The sequence below is a fragment of the Gekko japonicus genome, unplaced genomic scaffold, assembly GCF_001447785.1.
Source record: "Gekko japonicus isolate JY-2015 unplaced genomic scaffold, Gekko_japonicus_V1.1 scaffold439, whole genome shotgun sequence".
In the NCBI taxonomy this organism is placed as follows: Eukaryota; Metazoa; Chordata; class Lepidosauria; order Squamata; family Gekkonidae; genus Gekko; species Gekko japonicus.
Window position 1 is genome coordinate 972,142 of NW_015164677.1, and position 20,998 is coordinate 993,139.

General features: G+C 40.6%; 1 protein-coding gene across 1 annotated transcript in view; it reads right to left on the reverse strand.

The window, feature by feature from the left end:
* CADM2 (cell adhesion molecule 2) overlaps positions 1 to 8,119 on the reverse strand; it is a 342,074-nt gene extending 333,955 nt beyond the window's left edge. The window contains exons 1-2 of the mRNA XM_015409285.1: positions 7,999 to 8,119; positions 7,436 to 7,585 (exon numbers count right to left, since the gene is read on the reverse strand). Coding sequence (XP_015264771.1) covers positions 7,436 to 7,585; positions 7,999 to 8,119 — 271 coding nt within the window. The remainder of the gene's footprint in view (positions 1 to 7,435; positions 7,586 to 7,998) is intronic.
* Between the last annotated feature and the right edge of the window lie 12,879 nt (positions 8,120 to 20,998).

A 20,998-nucleotide genomic window follows, 5' to 3' on the forward strand; every position in this document is an offset into this window, starting at 1 on the left:
AGTGTGAGAGAGATAAGGGGAGAGGGGAGGAAACAAAGGTGTGGGGAATGGGATAATCATCCTGCAAGTTTCTTGCAGGTCTCCATTTGTTATATTCTATTATGAGAATGAGATTTCATCTACCAGTAAGCTACTATATATACTATATAAGCTACTATATATACACATCTTTCTCTTTGCTCCCCCACCCCACCCCCCCGGACAGGGTATAGCATAAGGATTCTTGCCTATTCTTGTGTAAATGATTTTCATGAAACAAAAAAGGGGGGAAAGTAGTGAGTATATTAACAAGAACATAATTTTTTCTCTCTCAATAAAATGAATCTACTTCCTATTGATGAGAAAATATTATTGGACAATACTGTGAAGCTTGGAGGATTTTTATGTGGACCTCTCAGTCTCTTCATTACAACCTGACAACAGCATAGCTATCACATTTTTAATACTACAGACACTTTTTCCCTCTGAACTCAGAACTGAGAATGACAGCAAAACCTGTCAGTTTGGAAGGAATAAAGAAATAACTAGAAGAAAGATGGCATGTGCTGTGAGCACACTAATCTCCATGAAGACTATAAATATTCGTATGATTAGAAATAGAACAAAAAAAAAATCTGCATCTAACTGGAGCTGCATTTGCCTATAATCCCAAGAAGATGCAGATAGTGAATGAAAATGAAGAAATAAAATAGAATGCATTTGAAAACTCAGTTGAGGGGGGGGGACCCTTTATATATATCATTTGGGGGTAGGTTAATAGTCTCTCTCATTAGGAAAAATGAACACACACTGAGAACATATTTCTGCCTTCTGATTAAGCAATGAGCCAATACAGTTGTAAATCTTAAAGAAATTCCCCATGGTTCATCTCAAAAGAGCAATGTTCTGCTCTTTTCACCTCACATCCTTCATTTTTAGACCAGCATTGTATTAAGAATAAAGGGAGGAAAAACCGTTATAATGCTGTGGGGGGATCTCTCTTTTTTTTTTTGCCATTCCTGAGCAGTTTTGAGTCTGTGATTTCTCCACAAAATTTACAGAATGAAGTTATTCAAACATCATGCAAGTATAAATTCTTTAGTCTACTGTCTTCAGAGTCAATTAATACAGAATATCTATAAGACAAATCTTCCCTGTGCAAAGGATAAGTGCCAGTGGGCACACCAACCTGTCCCAAAAAGGCTCAGCAGCATCCTGTTTCTTTCCTTCTTTCACATTAGTGTGCACAGACACAGCACATTAGGACCATAAGACTAATGGGAGGTGCCACACCTACCTTGATATCTTCTCTCTGTGCTGTTTTCAAGGTAAACATCTCAATTACTTTGCTCTATATTGAGCAAAGAAAGAGGTAGGGATATGAGATGGGCCAAATATTTTCCATTCATGCTTTCTACATAAATCAAGGAGATGATGGGAAGAAAGGGCAGTGCATAGCTCTGTGGGGATCTGTTCTAGTTTAGCTGGATGTATTGACAGGTAGATCGCCAACCTTCAGGTGGGGCCTGGAGATCTCCCAGAATTACATCTGATCTGCAGATAACAGAGATTAGTTCACCTGGAGTAAATGGCTGCTTTGAAGGGTGGACTGCATTATATTATACCCCGCTGAGGTCCCTCTCCTCCTCAGACACTGTCATTGCCAGGGTCTGCCCCCAAATCTCCAGGAATTCCCCAACCCAGAGTTTGCAAACAATTCACTGGTTTGCTGCTAGTCATATCCCAAAGGCTCAGAACATGTAACGGCAGGTTAAACATGCACACACAAATACATCTACATATGCAAATACATGAAACAATTTACACTGATAAACTCTAACATATATTTAAAGCCCATTGTTTCTTTAGGCACTATAAATCAGAAGATTTAAACACACACACAATTCCTGGAAGATGCCTATTTTGGCCACTTATCTAATGAGCTGAACTACCAGGAAATTGGTATCATTCCCCCAGTTTTGACAGCATATATATGTGATACATAAAAATACGTTCTCAGGCAAAATGCTGTTGTTTCCAGCCATGCTTATAAGGGTGGGGGGGGGTGTTGGGGAAGTGTGGTTTGTTGCTGGAAGGATATTCATTGTATATGTTGTCCCCCCCATACCATGAGAAGTTTTGTATTTTATGTATCAATACATATTTTTGCACAAAAAATGTGCCATGCAATAAACCAACGTTAATGTTGGGATCTTCTGGAATAACCTGGGGCTAAATAAACCCATGGTAGTTTCCCCACATCTGTATACAAATAATGGTTGTGGTTGGAGGTTATATACCTTTTAAAGTAATCAAAACTATAAGAACTCTTGCTTTAATATATTTCATATTTTATCTTTTAGAAAATCAAATACTGACAGATAGAAATGTATGGTTCAACTTCTCATCTGCTACAAAACTAAAGCAGTATTTCAGATTCTTAGTATCAAATTGTGCCTGACTTAAGATTTCAAAATCATAAGCATCACATTTGTTAAGCACTCAAATGACCAGAGACAAGCCTGGAATTTTCAGTACTATTCAGATGAGTTTTGTTGTAGACCCCTTGTCATCTGCATATGTTTTTCCCCCTTATTTTAGCTGGATACACCAAATATTTACTATTAAATTTTAAACACATTATTTGCTAGTTTTCCTGCCCTCTCTCCAGTCCCCAGAACAGGACTAGGTTACCTCAGTTCATGCAGAAGGTAGCACTGGGTACACAATTAATTAAGCATATAATACATTGACTATCACTATCCACAGCATCACCAATGACTCCAGGAAAGAAACAAACAAACACATACACAAAAGAACATGCAATAACATGTTGGTGCTTGCAAGGGCAACAGTGGGAGGGCTTCTAGTGTCCTGGCCCCACTGGTGGACCTCCTGATGGTACCTGGTAATTTTGGCACAGAGTGTTGACAGAGTGTTGGACCAGATGGGCCATTGGCCTGATCCAGCATTGGCTTCTCTTATGTTCTTATGTTAAAATATAAATATGACAGTCTGCAATGCACTGAGCTGGCAGGATAATCAAGAATGATATTGTATTTTATTTTTCTAATGAGTAAATAGAAAGGGCAAAATCATATGCATTATATGAAGGTAGATGAAGGGGACACATTATTACAATCATTTAAATCATGTCTTCACTTCATCAAATTCCAGAGCATTAACTTCATTCTCAATTTAGCTAGTTGCAAAGGTAGAAGACTTAATTTCTGCAACCGCCCACACTTCAGTACAAAATAACACAACCTCCTACACTTCACCATTTCCACACAAAATGTTCATTTCTCATAGGGATCTGAGGGGGAAAGAATAAATTATATAGCTGGGAATAATTCCATTAATTTATTATAATCAAAAGTGTACAGTAACTAACCAGCTTACCTAATTTGAAATCCATGTTGACTTGAATTAATATTCTTTCTAAAGTAATGCTGGGGGGTGGTTTTCCAAGGTAAAATAAATACATAAATATATATTTGTTCATCAATACAGATACAGTTTCAAGAACGTATTGCTACCTATACTGGACATATGTTAATGGTTGTTTCAAACCTTATTGAAAGGGCATTTTAAAAAAATCACCTGTAACCAAGCTCCTGTAAACAGAGGAAACTCAATGAACCAGATTTACTTAATTACTTCATTTTCACCATGGAGGCTGCTGCAAAAAGGGGTGCAAAATCATTCCCTTAAACTCATGCACAAGTTTAACAAGCACAATGAAAGAAGCAGCAACTCATGCAAGGATGAAGGCCCAATTTAATTTGATTCCCCTTTCTTGCTTCAGTCCTCAGTGACATTCTGCAGAGTGCTCCCAATGCTCTCCTGACTCTTGGCAGTAATTTGAAGACAGTGCAAAGGACTAACTCCCTGTTGTGGAAACATTGACTCCACCCCACTCTCTCTCTCTCACACACACACACACACAAATAAACCCTTCAATGTGATTGTCAGATTAGCATTGATATAGGGAAGATAAATACTGTGAAATTAACTCCATTATTGCAGAAGAAATCAAAGGAGGGGAGAGAGAGAGAGAGAGAGAGAGAGAGAGAGAGAGAGAGAGAGAGAGAGAGAGAGAGAGAGAGAGAGAATGAGAATATTTGAATTTTTTTTTTAACTCAAATTAATTTGTTAACCACCAGCCCATTCCAGTTCCCTAAATTTACCTTTCCAAACATTTCGTAGTTTTTACCTTCGATTTGTAGGATTTGCATATTGTTGTTTTATTAATGATCTAAAGGTAGATGAAAGTGTGTTACTGGGGAAAAATAGACTATAGATATGTAAGTTTGGGTGTAAATATAAGGATGCAGGAGACTTAAATGGTATGTATATAAGAAAATACAAATAAATATTAAAAAGTATGTGCATTCTGCTATCTGTCCTTAAACAATGAGATACAGCAGACTACAATAAAATATGGATACAATTCCTGTTCCTGTAGTCCACTGCAAACATTTTTACATGATTTCATTTGCTTGGTTGTCACTACTCTGTTATGGGTATGTCCCATAGTTTTTTCCGAAGCGGTCTAAGTATTAATGTAAAAATGTCACAAGCACTTTACTCACTTCTTGGGTAAATTAACAATTTTCCTATGCAAGGAATGCACAGTTAATTCTACTGCACTTCAATGATAATGTAGTTCTAAGAAAGTAATTTCAAATTCAATAAAACTCATGTTTCCCTAAAGTTCACATTTCTAGGCTTCCTCCCAAAAGAGGGAGGGAAAAATTACTTTAAAATACTTATTTTGCACCATGCCCCTCATGAATTTATTGCTATAGTATTCTGAAAATAACATGCAATGAATTAAAATGCATCAACCAAATTAAAATATCAGTAATATATTTGGATCCTACAACACATTGTATTTGTAGTGAAATGAATACATATTTAAAGGTAATGTCACCTATCATTATTCCATTCCGGTACTATTTATATTTATAAAATGTTCAGATGTCTAATCTTTCTAAGAGTCCACTCTTGCTATCTTTATATCTTGTAGTCTTAAATAAATAACATAAATACAATTACTGCCATGACACACTTTGCATTAATCACCCAGTGCAGGTAATAGTTTGCCTTAGAGTGTAACATGTAAGGGAAACACCATCTTCTTCCCTCTGCTTACCCCTGAAATTACCCTCCTTGCTGCCAAATCCCTGAGTCCTCATTCTCCTTGCACTCTCTCTCTCTCTCTCTGAATAAGGTTGACAGCTTTCTCCTGCGTAACACATGCTCAAGGTTTCCATTACTTTCAGAGTCAGGTTCTAGTCATCTCTTGCAACCTTTCTTTCTCTTTCTCCCTCTCTCTCTTTTTGCAATTGTGCCCCTTCACCAGTACCACCCATTTTATTGCCAAAACATTTTCTTCATCTGGACCATATGACACGTCTCTTGAAATATTTACATTGGCACGCTCTAAGATCCATAACAAATGCCTCATCCTCACTTCCATAAATGTTCTGAAGATAATATCTTGCTGTCTATGATGGCTATGCGCTTGAATAGTCAGATGCATCTTTTAAAAGTTCTGATATTCAATAGAATGCATTTTTGCTTTTTTGTGTCTGTGCAGTCAGTAAGACCTCTTTGAGAAGTCATCCAAAGAAACAGATCAAAAGACTAGTTGGGTTCATAGGCAGAAACTGAGACAGTAAGTAGTAAGTCTCAACTAAAAAAAGAAAGAATCTAAAGCAAAATTCCCCCGCTTCATTTCACTGTATGCTCTTTTTAAAACTGGAGGAAATTGCAGATGGGTAGCAATAAGAAAGTTATTTCCGTGGTCATGTGGCCGGCATGACTAAATGCCAAGGCGCATGGAACATTATTACCTTCCCACCGAAGTGGTACCTATTCATCTACTTGCAATTTCTTGCTTTCGAACTGCTAGGTTGGCAGGATCTGGGACCAGAGACGGGAGCTCACTCCGTCATTCAGCACTCAGTCTCGAACTGTCGAACTACTGACCTTCAGGTCTGCAGTTTACCATCTTAACCACTTGAGCCACCACGGCCCCTATATACATACTGACACACACACACACATATAGGTGTATATATATATATATTTGTAGTAGGAACTCCTTTGCATATTAGGCGACACACCCCTAATGTAGCCAATCCTCCAAGAGCTTACAGAGCTCTTCTTACAGGGGCTACTCTAAACAACACACCAGACTACTTATCTTCATTGTAATGTGTGATTTGATTTTCACTGTCCCACTGCCATTTGTCAGTATTATGCCTTTGTTTGATGTTGAGACACTTCTCAGGAAAGGAATACAATGTGATCATGCCAAACTCTAGATTATTTTTGGTTGTCTTCCCCTTCCCCCAGAATCATCACAATACTCAGTCTTTCAGCCCTAATTATCTGTTCTTTTATTTCCATGCATGCTTCACAATCATTCCTTTGTACGGATTCCATTGTTTGTCCTTCACTGGAATGTTAACAATTATTGGACTCCCTCAAAACTCTTCTGTCTCATACAGCTTTAACCTTGGAGGATCCTGACTTGGGGTGTGTGCTCGGCAAAACCAAACAAAGCCAAAAAACAAACAAAAAACCTTATTGGTATTCTTCGGGTATTACTTAAGCCAAATACAGATCACTGTACTTGGCTACTGGTATAGCTGAGCCCCTCAAAAGCCATTTCTCCCCAGTTTTCATTTGGGTCTGTTCAGCTATACCAAGAACCAGCTCCAGCTGAGGTGTTCCCTTTATATGCCTTTTGAAAGCTGTGCCATGTGAATGAACTCCCAAGCCGTGAGTTCACTCACCTTCCAGGTTAACTCACGGCTTGGGAGTTCACTCGCACAAGGAAGCTTGAAAAAGGCATTTAAATACCTTTTGCAAGTGCCACTGTGTGAATGGAGTCCCAGGCAGCGAGTTCACCCCAAGTTTTGGGAACCCTGATTATTTCCTGAATCCCAATACCATACCAGTATTGGGATACAGGAATATCAGGAAGTATCAATATTTTTCAGGTTTGATATACCTGAACCCCAAAAATACTGCATTATTTGCACACCCCTTATCTTGACCATTTGTGTATGTCATAATGACAGTACACTCAAATTCTTCTAGTAGTCCCAACTACTTCACCTCCACCCCCACTGTTCACAACCATATCTGCAGAAAACATGGCTCAAGTAATTTAGATAAACAAAGAAAACGAAAACATGTCTAACTTCATAGCAGAGACAAAACATTAGAGAATATTAGAAAGAGAAATTATAAATTGGCTTCCAAAGATACAACTAGCAATTTTAATTAACAACAATCAAACAGTGTTTAGATTTAAGTCTAGGAAATCAAGATATAGAATATACAACATGAAAGGATGTCACACCAGGTCAACATTTGAACTAATCATGGTATTATTTATTACTGACAGCATTTATAAAAAAGAAAGTGGAATGTTCACCTTTCTTGTCATCAAAGTACAGAGTCTGTTGAGCTGGATTTGACCACTGGAGGGAGGTGTTATCATTTTGATCAACCCTACAGGTCAAAGTTGCTGTTTCTCCCTCGATAACTGTAACATTCTGAGTGAGTGGAAACTGCCCTTGGCTGCCTGAGGAGGGTTTTAAAGGGGAAAAAAAGAAAGAAAGAAAATGATTTCATTAACAAATATAGGACAGAACAACCTTAACTCCAAAGGTCTTGTGCTGTGGACATATTTTATGCTATTTTCATTGTAAATTAGGCTATATTTACTTCATCACATTAAAACATTTTGAAAAAATGGAAGCAAACGGAACAGATCCTTTATTTTGTAGGCTTTTTGTAATTGTTTTTTTCAGTCCTTGCCATAAAGATAAACCCTTCAGGAGAAAAGTTTCTTTCTATATGCAATTTGGTATTAATTTTCTGGCAGGGTATCTGAATTTAATGCAACAAAAATATTACAAGATCTATACTTCTTAAAATATCTGTGGAGTATAGGAGAATGATTAAATTAATGTGACTGACAAATTCAAAATATACCTGCACACAGAACACCATACAAGTGTTTATGGTTTCCTCTCTTATTCAGAGCCCTAGAACAACTATTGGGGCCTAGCTCAAACACAGTGCAACTTTTAAGAATATTCATAGCAATCGGCATTTGTATTGCTTATATGGCAATCAATGCAATAGTTTTTGCTGACATTTCAGACCTCTAAATATATATTTTCCTGGCTTGATAAAGGAAAATATACAAAATACAGATTTTTTTTCAAAGTCTGTAAACACTCTTAAAATATCACATGGATAATGTTTGTGATATTTCACATATTTCAAAATCATATGACCAAAAAGAAACCTATATTGTCATATAGTGAGAGAGAAAACCACGACAGTAGAGGGCAGTAGTTTATTTACTCAAAAGAGAATTCTAAGCTGTAAGATAAGGCTTTTATTTATTTACCTATCACATTTATACTTGATGTTTCTACCCGGGGAAAAACAAACAGTAGCTGACATGTGAGTTATATACTGATGGTGGTGGTGGTGGTGGTGGTGGAGGAGGAGGAGGAGGAAGAGGAAGAGGAGGAGGAGGAAGAAGAAGAAGAAGCAGAAGCAGCAGCAGCAGCTGCAAAGATGCTTTGGGATTCCTGATTACAAACAGATAAACCCCTGGAGCATAACATCCCTGATATCACAGTGTGGGGGGGAGAAACAAGGTTTGGATAATTGACATTGTAATTCCAGGAGACAGTAGAATAGAAAAGGGGGGGGGAGAACAGGAGGAGATCACAAAATACCAAGACATACAAAACAGTTAGAGCACCTCTGGGATAAGGTTACCATCATGCCCATTGTTACTGAGGCCCTTGGAGCAGTGCCTAGAAGTCTCAAGAAACACCTGGACATTCTGGACTGAACAAATAACACCAGATCAGCTCCAGAAGACAGAGTTGCTTGGAACAGCAAGAATCCTGAGAAAATACATCTACAGTTCCCAAGAATATGGCTAGATCTCGAATTGAAGAACACCATCTATCGGTCAAATATCTAACTGCAACAATTCATGATAATATACTGTTCAAACTAAAAATAAATCAACTGCACAATTAAAAAAATGTTTTAACCTAATTCATCAGCCAGATGTTAAGAAATGTTGCTAATGCTTCAAAAGCTTGTGTGGCATCGTGGAGCTGGAAAGGGGTGAGACGCCTTTACAAGCTACCTACACAAGGAAGCTGGAGGCGGTAAGTCTGTGGGTCAGGTATGGCTGGAAGGGCACTGATTGGGGACAGGGTGGTTGCTAAAGGTTGGAGCCTCTAAGGGAGGGTGTGCCTTTAGGCTGAAGAGATCAAAGGGAGTGGTTCAGTTTAAGGCCCTTCCCAAGACATCCAAGTGCAAGGCTGATGCTAGGGGAAGATTTAAAGATGGTCACATTGAAGAGTTGGGCAAGATGTGCAAATAATGTGTGGCTGATAGTGAGCTGTTCATGTTGGTACAGTACAGTCAAGGGACTGGAGGCATCCAGTTCAAGAGAGTGCTGTAACTACCCTGGAAAAGCCCTGTTTCCTGTTAAGTCTACACATAAAGTTCTGTTGCTGTAAACCTTATTTGCACTGATGATGCCTGTCTGTGAGGGACAGAGAGTTGCTTTTGCCCAAGCTTGCTGAGACCACCTGCGTTGGCTGTCCAAACTGGATGACTGAACCCTGGTCCAAACTGGATGACTGAACCCTGGATGACTGAATCCTGAAGACCTGGTGGCTACAGCTTGTTTGATTCTTCCAGAATTTGAAACAAACACATCAGTCCATGTTTTACAATATCTATTGATATAATGAACTGCAAAAATTAAATTTGAAAATGGTGAAATCTGCCAGCCTGATGGAACTGCTGGATTATGACATTACGGGTAGCATTAAGATACTGAAGAAAGAAAATAAATTAACTGATATAAACATCTTCTTGTACTTAAGAGTTAAAGAGATCAAGACATTTCAAAGACGACTGTGTGTTTGTATATCTCTCAAATGTTTCTAGTTTCCTCCACTTTTGAGTGTATCTTGCAGTCAGACACCTTTATTAATAAAAAAAATGTGAGGAACTAATATCATTCTTTGTTTCTCAACATTAGAATAGATTTCATAGCAAAAATATTATGAATTGTTTACAGAAATAGAAATAACATTACTTTCTATTATTTTGTACACCTAGGTGGAACAGTAGGCATGCATACTTAGAAACAAAAGTATTACAATTCCACGGGGCCCATAAAACAGAGCTCTTCCATAGAATCCTCTAATTAAACTAAAACACCACGATTGTATACAGTGTGGAGAGAAGAGTACACAATGAAGGCATCTCTAAAAGCCTTCAAATTATGATTAATACTTTCATACGGGTTTTCCAAATATGGTTTCTTAATACTGTGGTATTAATGAAGATATATAGAAGGGGGTTATGGTAATAAGATTTCATTTATTTATTTATTTATTTTGCAACTTATATTCCACCGTACCCTATAAGTGGGCTCAAGGCAGCTCACATCACATCACAGTACAGCAGCAGTTTAAAATATTAAATAATCATTAAGAAGTAAAATGTTAAATAAGTAAACATATTAAATAATCCACACAATAATCTGTGTCTCCTACCAACAGATCAGCAATTGATCACATACTAACGTAAGCTGGCACCATGCTAGAAGGGGTAATGGACCAAGATAGATCAGTTTGGCTGCTCCCAGTGACAGTTGATATACAAGTGCCATGGGTGGCCAATACAGGGGAGGCCAATGTTATTGGATTACATTCCAATTAATACCACCTAATTATGATATTCCACAACTCATCCAATGGACTTCACAAAAATAGATATTAGAACAACCTCCACCTTGAATTAATAACACAAATCAACAAGCTTTTTACATTTTAAAATAATTATAATAATTTTCACAGGACCTAGGAAACAATTAGGATCTATATTATAATTATGAAGAAATCTGCATAAGTGAAAATGGTCCTAAGCAGATGACACTGAAATGTAGCTTAAAGTGCACATAGCTAATTATTGTTCATTCACAAATCAGTTCACCTTTTTGGAATGCCACTTGAGGTCAAATCAACAAAGTCTACAGCTGACTGACTCTTCTTGTTACATTAAGAACACTTGAATGACTGCAATAAAAGTCAAGATAGGTGACCATCCTTACTGAAAGATTCACAAGATTTCCAGTGCAATCCTAAACAGAGTTATATCCTTCTAAATCTATTGAAGTTAATATAGTGTAACAAGGTTTAGGACTGCACCATTAATGTTTTAAATTAAGAGACTATTTAGAACAAACAACTTGGAAAGTGATGCTGCATTGGTCATACTCATTTAGAAATTAGAGTATCAAATAGTGCTGTGTCTTATTAAAAAGAAAAATCATAAAATACTGAAGATTAAATAAGATGATGATGATGATGATGATGATGATGATGATGATGATGATGATGATGATGATGATGATGGGGGGATTTATGCAGCTTTTACATGCAGGTTTTGTTCATGCAGCAGAGTTTTTGTGGGGTTTCCACATGGTATTGGTCCACAATTGTTTTTTCCCAAAACTCCTTTGATTTCTTTGCTGAAAGGTTATACTCAAAGCTATTTTGGGATGGCACGGTGTGGATTTCTTAACTCATGTTCAGTGACATTTCTCTTCATCCCCCCATTACTATCAAAAAAACTTTTGAAAACTATTTTTATTTGAATATGTTGTGCCCAATCCATCAAATCCAGTTAGTACTGGATTTTTATTTTATTTTTTATTTTTATTTTATTAGGTTTATATCCTGACCTATCCCAAAAATGGGCTCAGGGTGACTCACAATATTTATGATCTATGTAAATAATAATACCATATAATAAAACCAAGTTAAAACAATCAAACAATAAAACAAGATGGCAGCAAAACAAGACAAAAACTCCTGGGTAGTCCTTAATGCCTCCTGTAGCATAATTAGTTTAATGACATATTTTTGTGGGCATTTCTGTGGGCAGGGGAGGCCGAGATGGATTGGACATCAACCACCTTAGCCAAAGGTCTGGTGGAAGAGCTCCATTTTATAGGCCCTGCAGAACTGTATGCAGGACCCTGATCTCACATGGGAGTGTGTTCCACAAGGCTGGGGCCAGGACAGAAAAAGCCCTGGCCCTGGTCAAGACTAAACAGATATCTTTTGGGCAGGGACTACCAGTAGATGTTGGTCAGTAGAGCACACAGCTCTCCAGAGCACATATGGGGAGAGACGGTCCTGTAGGTATGCTGGTCCCAGGCCGCAAAAGGCTTTTTAAAAAATCACATAAAATTCAACAACGAGGGCATAAACTGCCAAGTACTAAAACATTATCATTATGTCAGAAAGTTAGCATTTTTGATATTCAATATTATTAGGAATGATTTCATGTGAGGCAAAATATGTCAAGACAGGGAACCAGATTTCTGTAAAATCGGAGATATCCCCCCTTAACGTGTTATGTTGGTGACTTTCTGCTATTTTACCCATTATGAATTGGTCCCATATTTTCTCAAACCATAGAGACATTGATGGAACTTTTTTAGAATGCCATTTTGAGGCTATTGCAATTTGCACTGCCATTAGCAGCAAGCAGACAAGGAATCCCTTTGTGGGACTGCATGTTCAATTTGTCCAGTGCTGCAATAAAAGGACTTCTGGTTCAAAAGGAAAGTCAACTGCAGTTATACTCTTTATTATGAAACACTATTTTTTTCCAGTATAATTGAACATGCCTACAGGACCACCAACAATGAATAAAGGTGCTTCAAGGCTGCACCCTTTCCAACATAAATTACAAACTGATTAATGCATATGATGCAATTTCTTCGGGGTGTAGTACCAACATGCCATGATCTTCAGAAATTGGAAATGTGCATTAAAACATTTAGAACTACTGTTAGGAGAGGATCAAATTTCTTTCCACGTCAAATAGTCATCTTATATATTAGATATTTGTTGCCAGGTTGACTGATAAAAGTAAAAGCTCTTCTTAATTTTGGGGCTGTTAATTGATAAAAATATTTCAGCAGTTGAATCGGGAGGGCAGTTCCCAAATGAAGTGTCAAACATACCTAATAGACGTACTTGCAACATCCAATTTCCTTACAGATTTTTTAATTTGTCTTTTAATGTCTTTTGTTTCTGTATTTTTAAACATATCATTTGTTATTCCTAGGCATTTCATTTTCTTTTCCAATAGTTGATCCCATTGGCTGTAATGTGTATCTGCCTGGATAACCCAAAGTAGAGTAAATCCTCCCTCAGATTTTAAAACCTTTACTTCAAAGAAAAATGCTTTAATCCAAGCCCTAGCTTCTATCGATAATTTGCCTAGTTCTGCTCTCAGTGCTATGCCCAAAAAACATCTATGAGTAGCCAACAAGTGTTGGGAAAAGTCATACTGGATGGAATCCATTTTTTCAGAAGTGGCCTGCATCCAAATTCCCGCACCATACAGGAATTGATTCAGTACCTTAGCATTAAATACCTTTAAAGTTGAGAGGACAGATCGGCCTCCTGATGAGTAGAAGCAGGGGTCGGATGGGGCCAGAGCTCTCCGGAGCGCTGCTCCAGGAGTGAGGAGCCCAGAGGGTGGGGCTTCCCGGCACCCCGGGAGGCCCGGCCACCCCTCTCTGCACTTCCCGGGGCCGCGGAGATAGCCCCAGGAGGTCTGGCCACCCTGTCCCAAGGTTCGCGAACTGGAGCTTTGAACTGGCTTGGCTGGTGGCCTGTGAGTCCCCGTGCAGAAAAAAAAGCCCTTGAGTTAGTCCATTTTGAATTTGTTTGTTTTGGTGGGGGGGGGGAGCTGGCATGCCCACATGGAGCCTTGAACTGGCTTGGCTGGTTGCCTGTGAGTCCCCCTGCAGAAAAAAAGCCCTTGAGTTAGTCTGTTTTGAATTTGTTTGCTTTGGTGGGGGGGGGAAGGAGCTGGCATGCCCACATGGAGCCTTGAACTGGCTTGGCTGGTTGCCTGTGAGTCCCCCTGCAGAAAAAGAGCCCTTGAGTGAGTCCGTTTTGAATTTGTTTGCTTTGGTGTGGGGGGGAGCTGGCATCCCCACATGGAGCCTTGAACTGGCTTGGCTGGTTGCCTGTGAGTCCCCCTGCAGGAAAAAAGCCCCTTGAGTTCATTTTAAGTTTTTTTGAGGTGGGGGGTTGGGGGGGGGAGGAGCTGGCTTCCACATGGAGGCTTCTGCCTGCCTGGCTGGCTGGTGGTGAGTCCAGGGAAGAGAAACACCCCTTGAGTTTGTTTTAAGTGTAATTTTGAGATCTTTTAAAAACTAATTTGGTGCCACAAAGCTAGCTTCCTTCCTTCCCCATCTATTTACTTTTTTTCTGGTTCTGCTGTGTGAGTTGGTGGATGCAGACCACTGGCATTGGCTTACATCTGCCTGCTTCATGTAGGATGCCCAACAGCCAGGTGGAGGAGGGGAGGGGTGTCATTCTACCAAAAACAAGAGTGTTTGGGTCTTTCTGTGAGTTTGAGGACAGGAACTAGTGCTGAAGTGAGATTGGAAAAGAGTATGTAGCTTTCTGAAAACCCTTGAAGAGGGAATAAGTTTGTTCTTGGAAGGGGGAGAGCAATATGGATCCCCTTTTCCATTTCTAACAGATTGCCCATTGGAAACAATGGGAAACACTTGAAGGCCCATTGGAAATAATGGGAGCTAGGAATGCCAATTGACTGGCATTGGCTCCACTGAAATACATTACAGTACAAGTAAAGTTGCAATAAAAATGTGGAATGTATTTTCAATTAGGGTCTCTGGGCCCAAATACACTACTCTCTGGGAATGGAATGAGAGCCCACGGAGTGGAATGACAGCCCCTAGGAGTAACAGAAGTGTTCTGGGACTGGAATTGAGAGCCCACTGAGTGGAATGACAGCCTCAGGGTGTAGCAGGAGTGTTCAGGGACTGGAATGAGAGACCAAGGAGTGGAATGACAGTCCCAAGGTGAAACAGGAGTGTTCTGGGCCTGGGATGACAGGCCACAGAGTGGAATGACAGCCCCAGGGTGTAGCAGGAGTGTTCTGGAACTGGAATGAGAGACCACGGAGTGGAATGACAGCCACAGGGTGGGGCAGGACTGTTCAGAGTCAGGTTCAAGGATAACCCCGTGTAGAGTGAGTTACAGTAATCCAGCCTGGAAGTGACCATTGCATGGATCACTGTAGCTAAGTCCTGGGAGGTGAGATAAGGAACCAGTTGCCTGACCAACCGAAGATGATGAAAGGCCGACCTGGCAACCATGGTGACCTGGGCCTCCATTGAAAATGAGGCATCCAGGATACCGCCAGGCTCCTCACCCTTGGCACTGGAGTCAACAATGCCCTGCCAAGCTTTGGGAGCTGGATTCCTGATCCCAAGCCCCCACAACTCAGGTACAGGACCTCTATCTTTGTTGCATTTAATCTAAGATGACTTTGCTGTAACCATCCAGCCACAACCCCTAATGCCCTGTCCAGAGTGTATGGGGCAGAGTCCGTCTGTCCATCAGCAGATAAAGTTGGGTGTCATCAGCCTATGGATCGGACACCAACAAAGGGTCTAGGGTTGCTACGCAGAAACAGGTAATGAGAAGCTGCCTCTGAACATCTCATCTTAAAAACCCTACAGGATTGCCATAAATTGGCTGTGACTATGATGGCAAAATAAATAAAATAAAAATAAAAGCAGCATTATGGTATAGGAGTGCAGTTTCTACTGACTGAAAGAAACAGGCAAAAACCATTTCAGTGGTGGTATGGTGGCAATGGCTGTAAATAGAAGCACTGTTGCTACTGTAAAATTGTAACATTGTCCTACCTGTCCCACTGAAATCTCTGTTTGTATGACCAGTCCAGTAGACGTGGACTGGACAAAGTTAGAACAGTGTTGAAACCCTCAATCACACAATCACAGAATTAGTTCAGATGCAACAACAAAGCATAATTGATTTTAATTGTAGCTAATGTCTGAAACTAGGAATGGGCCACCAAACAATCACTGAACCTACGCTTATCTTGCTGGTTCTTGGTTTCAGTATGGTCAGCCTTTCCTCCACCTTTCCACTAGAGATCTGGCTGCTATCCCAGCCTGCCCTAGTGAAGAAAAAGGGGAAAAGCCCTCAGCCAACCCCAAACAGAAAATGAAACAAAAGTCCAAGCAACAATGAATAGAAGAAAATAGCCTACTGATTTACTGTAAATAACCTCAAAACACAAAATGTAATATTTAAATTACAATTGCATCATAATTAAGCATCAACCTTTGAAAATATTAAGGATAAATTATATAGACATGTATATAGCAAACTGGTTTTGATCAAAAAGATCTTACATGATGGTTGCATGAGACCAATGTTTGCTTCTAGTGGCACCTTTAAAACCAACAATGTTTAATTCTGGGTATAAGCTTGCATGTGCATGCACACTTCATCAGATTAGATAGTTGCATTTTACACAAAATGTCAACATCCAACATTGCGTAAAGACAGAAAATAATTATAATTAAATCACTTCATAGACAAGCCGGTTAAAATCAACAAATACTTAAAAACAAATATAGATTTGAATGCAATTAAGAGTCAGTTATCTAGAAAAAACAGCTACAAGCAAGATATACTGTAGAATCAAACACTGATCATACCTAGCAACAGGTCCACAAAAAGTTAAAGGAAACTAAACTAAACACATTAAATAAACACATATACACACAAGTGCAAAACCCACAAGGACTCATGGGGACACCTATTTTCTCTTGTATCCCCATCCCCAAGCCATTTCTTCTTTCCCTCCCACTGGTAGTCCCCATATCCTCTCCCCTTTCTCTGCTTGCTTCTTTTTCTTACTCAATAACCAACCACCCTCTGTCTGCCACTGCAGTCTGCAACTTTATTATTTATTTCACTGATACCCCACCTTTGTCCTCAGTGGGGAACCAAAGCTGCTAATACTGTTCTCTTCTCCATATATCACACAACAATCCTATGAGGTAATTAGTCTGACAGAGGGTGATTGGCCCAGGGCTTCAATAGCAAAGTGGGAATTTGTACCTGACAAAATGGCAAAAGTTGTGCAGTAGCAAGTTGCTCAGCTGAGTTGTACGGTGGCTGCTGAGCCTGACCAAGTTGCATGGTATCAAATTGACCATTAGCCACTGCCAGATTTGGGTGAGTTACCAAATTGCACAGTAGCAAGGTACCTAGCTATTGCTGTTGGACCTGGCCCCAATGAGTTCTTCATCCAGGACAGAGGAGGGGAACATGGATGGACTGAGAGACCAAAACAGCCCCGGAAAGTGCTCCATATCCTCTCCACAACCTTTTACTTGACAGAAACTAAGGCATGTTGGCAATATTGTGGTGGATGCCTAGCAAACCCCTCAATGGCCATTGAGAGAAGGATGTAATTCCTTAAAGGTACAAGCACTGCTTCTATTATGGGGGAGGTAGGGAAGGAGCCAGAGTTTGCTTCCTGGCCAGGCTGTCTCAATCACACAGGAGACAAAGGCAAGCCTTTCTTCCCCTCAATTGGCTGAGGCTCCTCCTGGGAGGGAGGGAACAAGGAAGAGCTTGCTTTGCTTGGCTGGTTCAATCTCAGGGGAGAAATACAAAGCACCTTTAAGACCAACAAAGTGTTATCCAAGGTATGAGCTTATGCTTGCTAAATTGCATCTTGTTCATATCCACCCACATTTCCAGCATGTTCAGATCTTGTTGAATTATATATCTATCTTCTGGTGTGTTTGCTACTTCTCCCAATTTGGTGTCATCTGCAGATTTAATGAGTAGCCACACCCTAATCCAGATCATTTATAAAAATATTGAAAAGTACTGGGCCCAGAACCGAGCTCTGTGGCACCCCACTGGACACCTCCCTCCATTCAGATGAAATGCCATTGACAACTACTCTCTAAGTGAGGTTCTCCAACCAGTTCCCTATCCACCTAACTATCCTACAGTCCAGTCCACAGTCCTTTAGTTTACCCAACAGAACATCATGGGGAACCCTGTCAAAAGTTTTACTGAAATCCAGGTAAACAACATCAACAGCTTTTGGGTATAGTTACAGGTCACCATCTCGATTTGACTAAATTGATAACATCTTGGAGCACTTTATTATTGTTGATAATGGTTGTTTTTATGTGTGATCTTATTGTTTTACTGGCACATGCTGCCCTTATTTGTAAGCCGCCCTGAGCCCGTCCACGGGGAGGATGGGATATAAATGTAATGATAAATAAATAAAATAAAATTCCCTCGATCCAGTAAGTTTGACACTCGATCAAAGAAGAAAATGAGGTTTGTCTGACAGCACCTGTTAGGGACAAAGCCATGCTGACTTCCCTAGATCATCAAGTTGTCCTTTAGATACTCACAGATCGATCCCTTTAAAATCTGCTCCAGTATTTTCCCTGGGACAGAAGTCAGACTGACTGGCCTGTAGTTATACTGAACCTTAGTGCCAAAGGCCCTGGTGAAAGCAAAAGAATACTACTCTAGAGTTCTCAGAATGAAGATAGAATCTAGGGTGAATGAAGATAGAATCTAGGGTGAAACCAAGATAAGAAAAATCATTAAAATCACCCAAAGGCGTAGCTCATTCACATCCTCTATAAAATTAATAAGGTAACAATGGAGCCTGTCAGAGACATGTTCAGATCTTTTATTTATTTTAAGTATTTCATTTTTAGCTTGCCCTTCCTTGCACACAGGAATAGGGCAGGTTACACCATGATTAAAGCATACAGCATAATTAAAATATAATACAACATTAAAAGCTGTAAAATAATTAATTACCAAGTATTACTAAAACATTGATAAAACATTTGATGGCATCTGCTGTGCAATTGAATTAAAGTCCCAAGGGATTCTAATTAAGGGTAACCGTAGATGGAATGATGTAGAGCAAATGGGTGGGTGAGAAAGTCAGCCATGATGGAATAAAGGAGGGCAGAGCAGGGGAGCCTAGTATAGATGAATTACCACCACCTCAACCATAGGCCTGGTGGAATATCTGTGTTGTACTGGCCCTGCAGAACTGCATTAAATCCCACAGAGCCTATTATACATGCACAGCTTATTGCAGAGAATTTGAGCAGTCAAGCTTTTAAGCTTGACTTCGGATTCTGTGCCTGCCATACACATCATTCTTTATTCTCTGGTGTATTTATTCTGCAGCTACAACTAAAAAGGCTTGACTGCTCAGATTCTCTGCAGTAAGTTGTGCGTGCAGCCCAGTCATGCTTGCTGTGTATGCGGGGAGCCCATTGGCTCCCTGCAGGCACAATTCTGTGTTGCCTTCTCTTGCTGCCCAGCTGGGAGTCATTTCTCCCCCCCCCAGTAATCTGAGACTAGTGATAGTCTCATAATGCTAGACTCAGATCACTTGTAAAAAAAATGTCAAACAACAAGGGACACATTGATGCATGGCGGAAGGTGCAGAGTAGGTGGAACAACCTGGATGTGGGCGTGGGAGTGGCCTACAAGCAGTGGGAAAAGGTCGAGGGGAAATCTGGAGCAGTCTGTATGCTTTTGAATTACCTTCGGCTTAAAAGCAAAGCAAGGGAAAAATCAGCACAAAAGCACTCTCAGAAAATCCAGGGGAAAAGCGAACAAAAAGCGAACTGAGTGCTGAAGGGAGGAAAAACAATGCAGAATGAAAAAGAAAACCCGGGAACATACCTAGTGAGTGAGGCAAGAAACTACTGAATTTTGTTTCAGAGCGTTTTAGCATGCATCAATATACAGATATTTTTTCTAGACAATTGACCTAATTGTGCTTAGTGTTTCTATCAGCCAGAAAAAGGGTGTTTTTAAAAAATATTATTAAATTTGGGGAGGAGGGGCAAGATTATTTTGTCCTAAAGTGGGGGGGGGGCTTCTATATGAATAGCCAGCGTTTATCTTAGTAACATCCCTGAACCTACCAAAAACCATAGAGCTTCTCCTAGACCCATCAAACCCTGTTGGCCTTCATCCCTCCCTCCAGACTGGACATTTTTCAACATACAGAATCCATCCAGGCATCTTCACTTTCAGAAAGTGTGGGGCGAGAGGGAAGAGTCTGCAGGCTCGGAGTCACAGTGAGTGGCAGGGGAAAGGGTCAACTGTGCTGGCTCACCTGGAGCTGCTCCAGGCAAGCCACAGAGAGCAGCAGGAGGAGGAAAAGGGGAGTCTGCAGGCTCACCCGAGCTGCTCCTGGTAAGCCACAGAGAGCCGGGGGCAGAGTAGAGACTCTGCTGGCTTGCCCAGAGCTGCTCTGGGCAAGTCATGTTGAGCAGCGGGGGGGGGGGGAATGGAGTCTGCAGGCTCACCTGGAGCAGAGAGTTGCTGGGGGGAGTGAAGACTCTGCTGTCTTGCCCTGGGCTGCCCCAGGCAAGCCACAGAGGACAGCAGGGGGAGAGAAGAGTCTGATGGGAAGGAAACAAAGGGGGGGAATGCCCCCGACTCGCAAATTTCTTGCAGGTCCCTCACTTGTGTGCACATGTGAAATGTTTGAAATGAACTGTCCAAAATGTATGTATGAAATAATGTGTGGGATTGCTGTGATATTATGAATTACAAGGGGGGACCTGAAAGAAACTTGCAGGGAAGGTGTTCCCCCCCCCTTTGCTTCCTTCCCTCTTCCCCCTACTCTAATAATTTTCTCCCTCTTTTTCACCCCTCCCCTTCTGTCAGTCTTCCCTACCTCTCCTTTAGGGCTGCCATGCCACGGCGGGGGATCTGTGCATCTTCACAGGATCCCTGCTGCAGGGGACAGCGATACGCGTTGCACCGCCGTTGCCAGGATGTGACACTACACGTCGCTCTGGCAACGGGACTCCAAACAGCCCCGTTGCCAGAGCGATGCGTAGCGTCATATCCTGGCGGCGGCGGTGCAACGCGTATCGCTGTCCCCCGCAGCAGGGATCCTGTGAAGATGCACGGATCCCCGCTGCGGCTTGGCAGCCCTACTCTCCTTCTCCCCCGCTTCTCTGACAATCTTCTCCCCC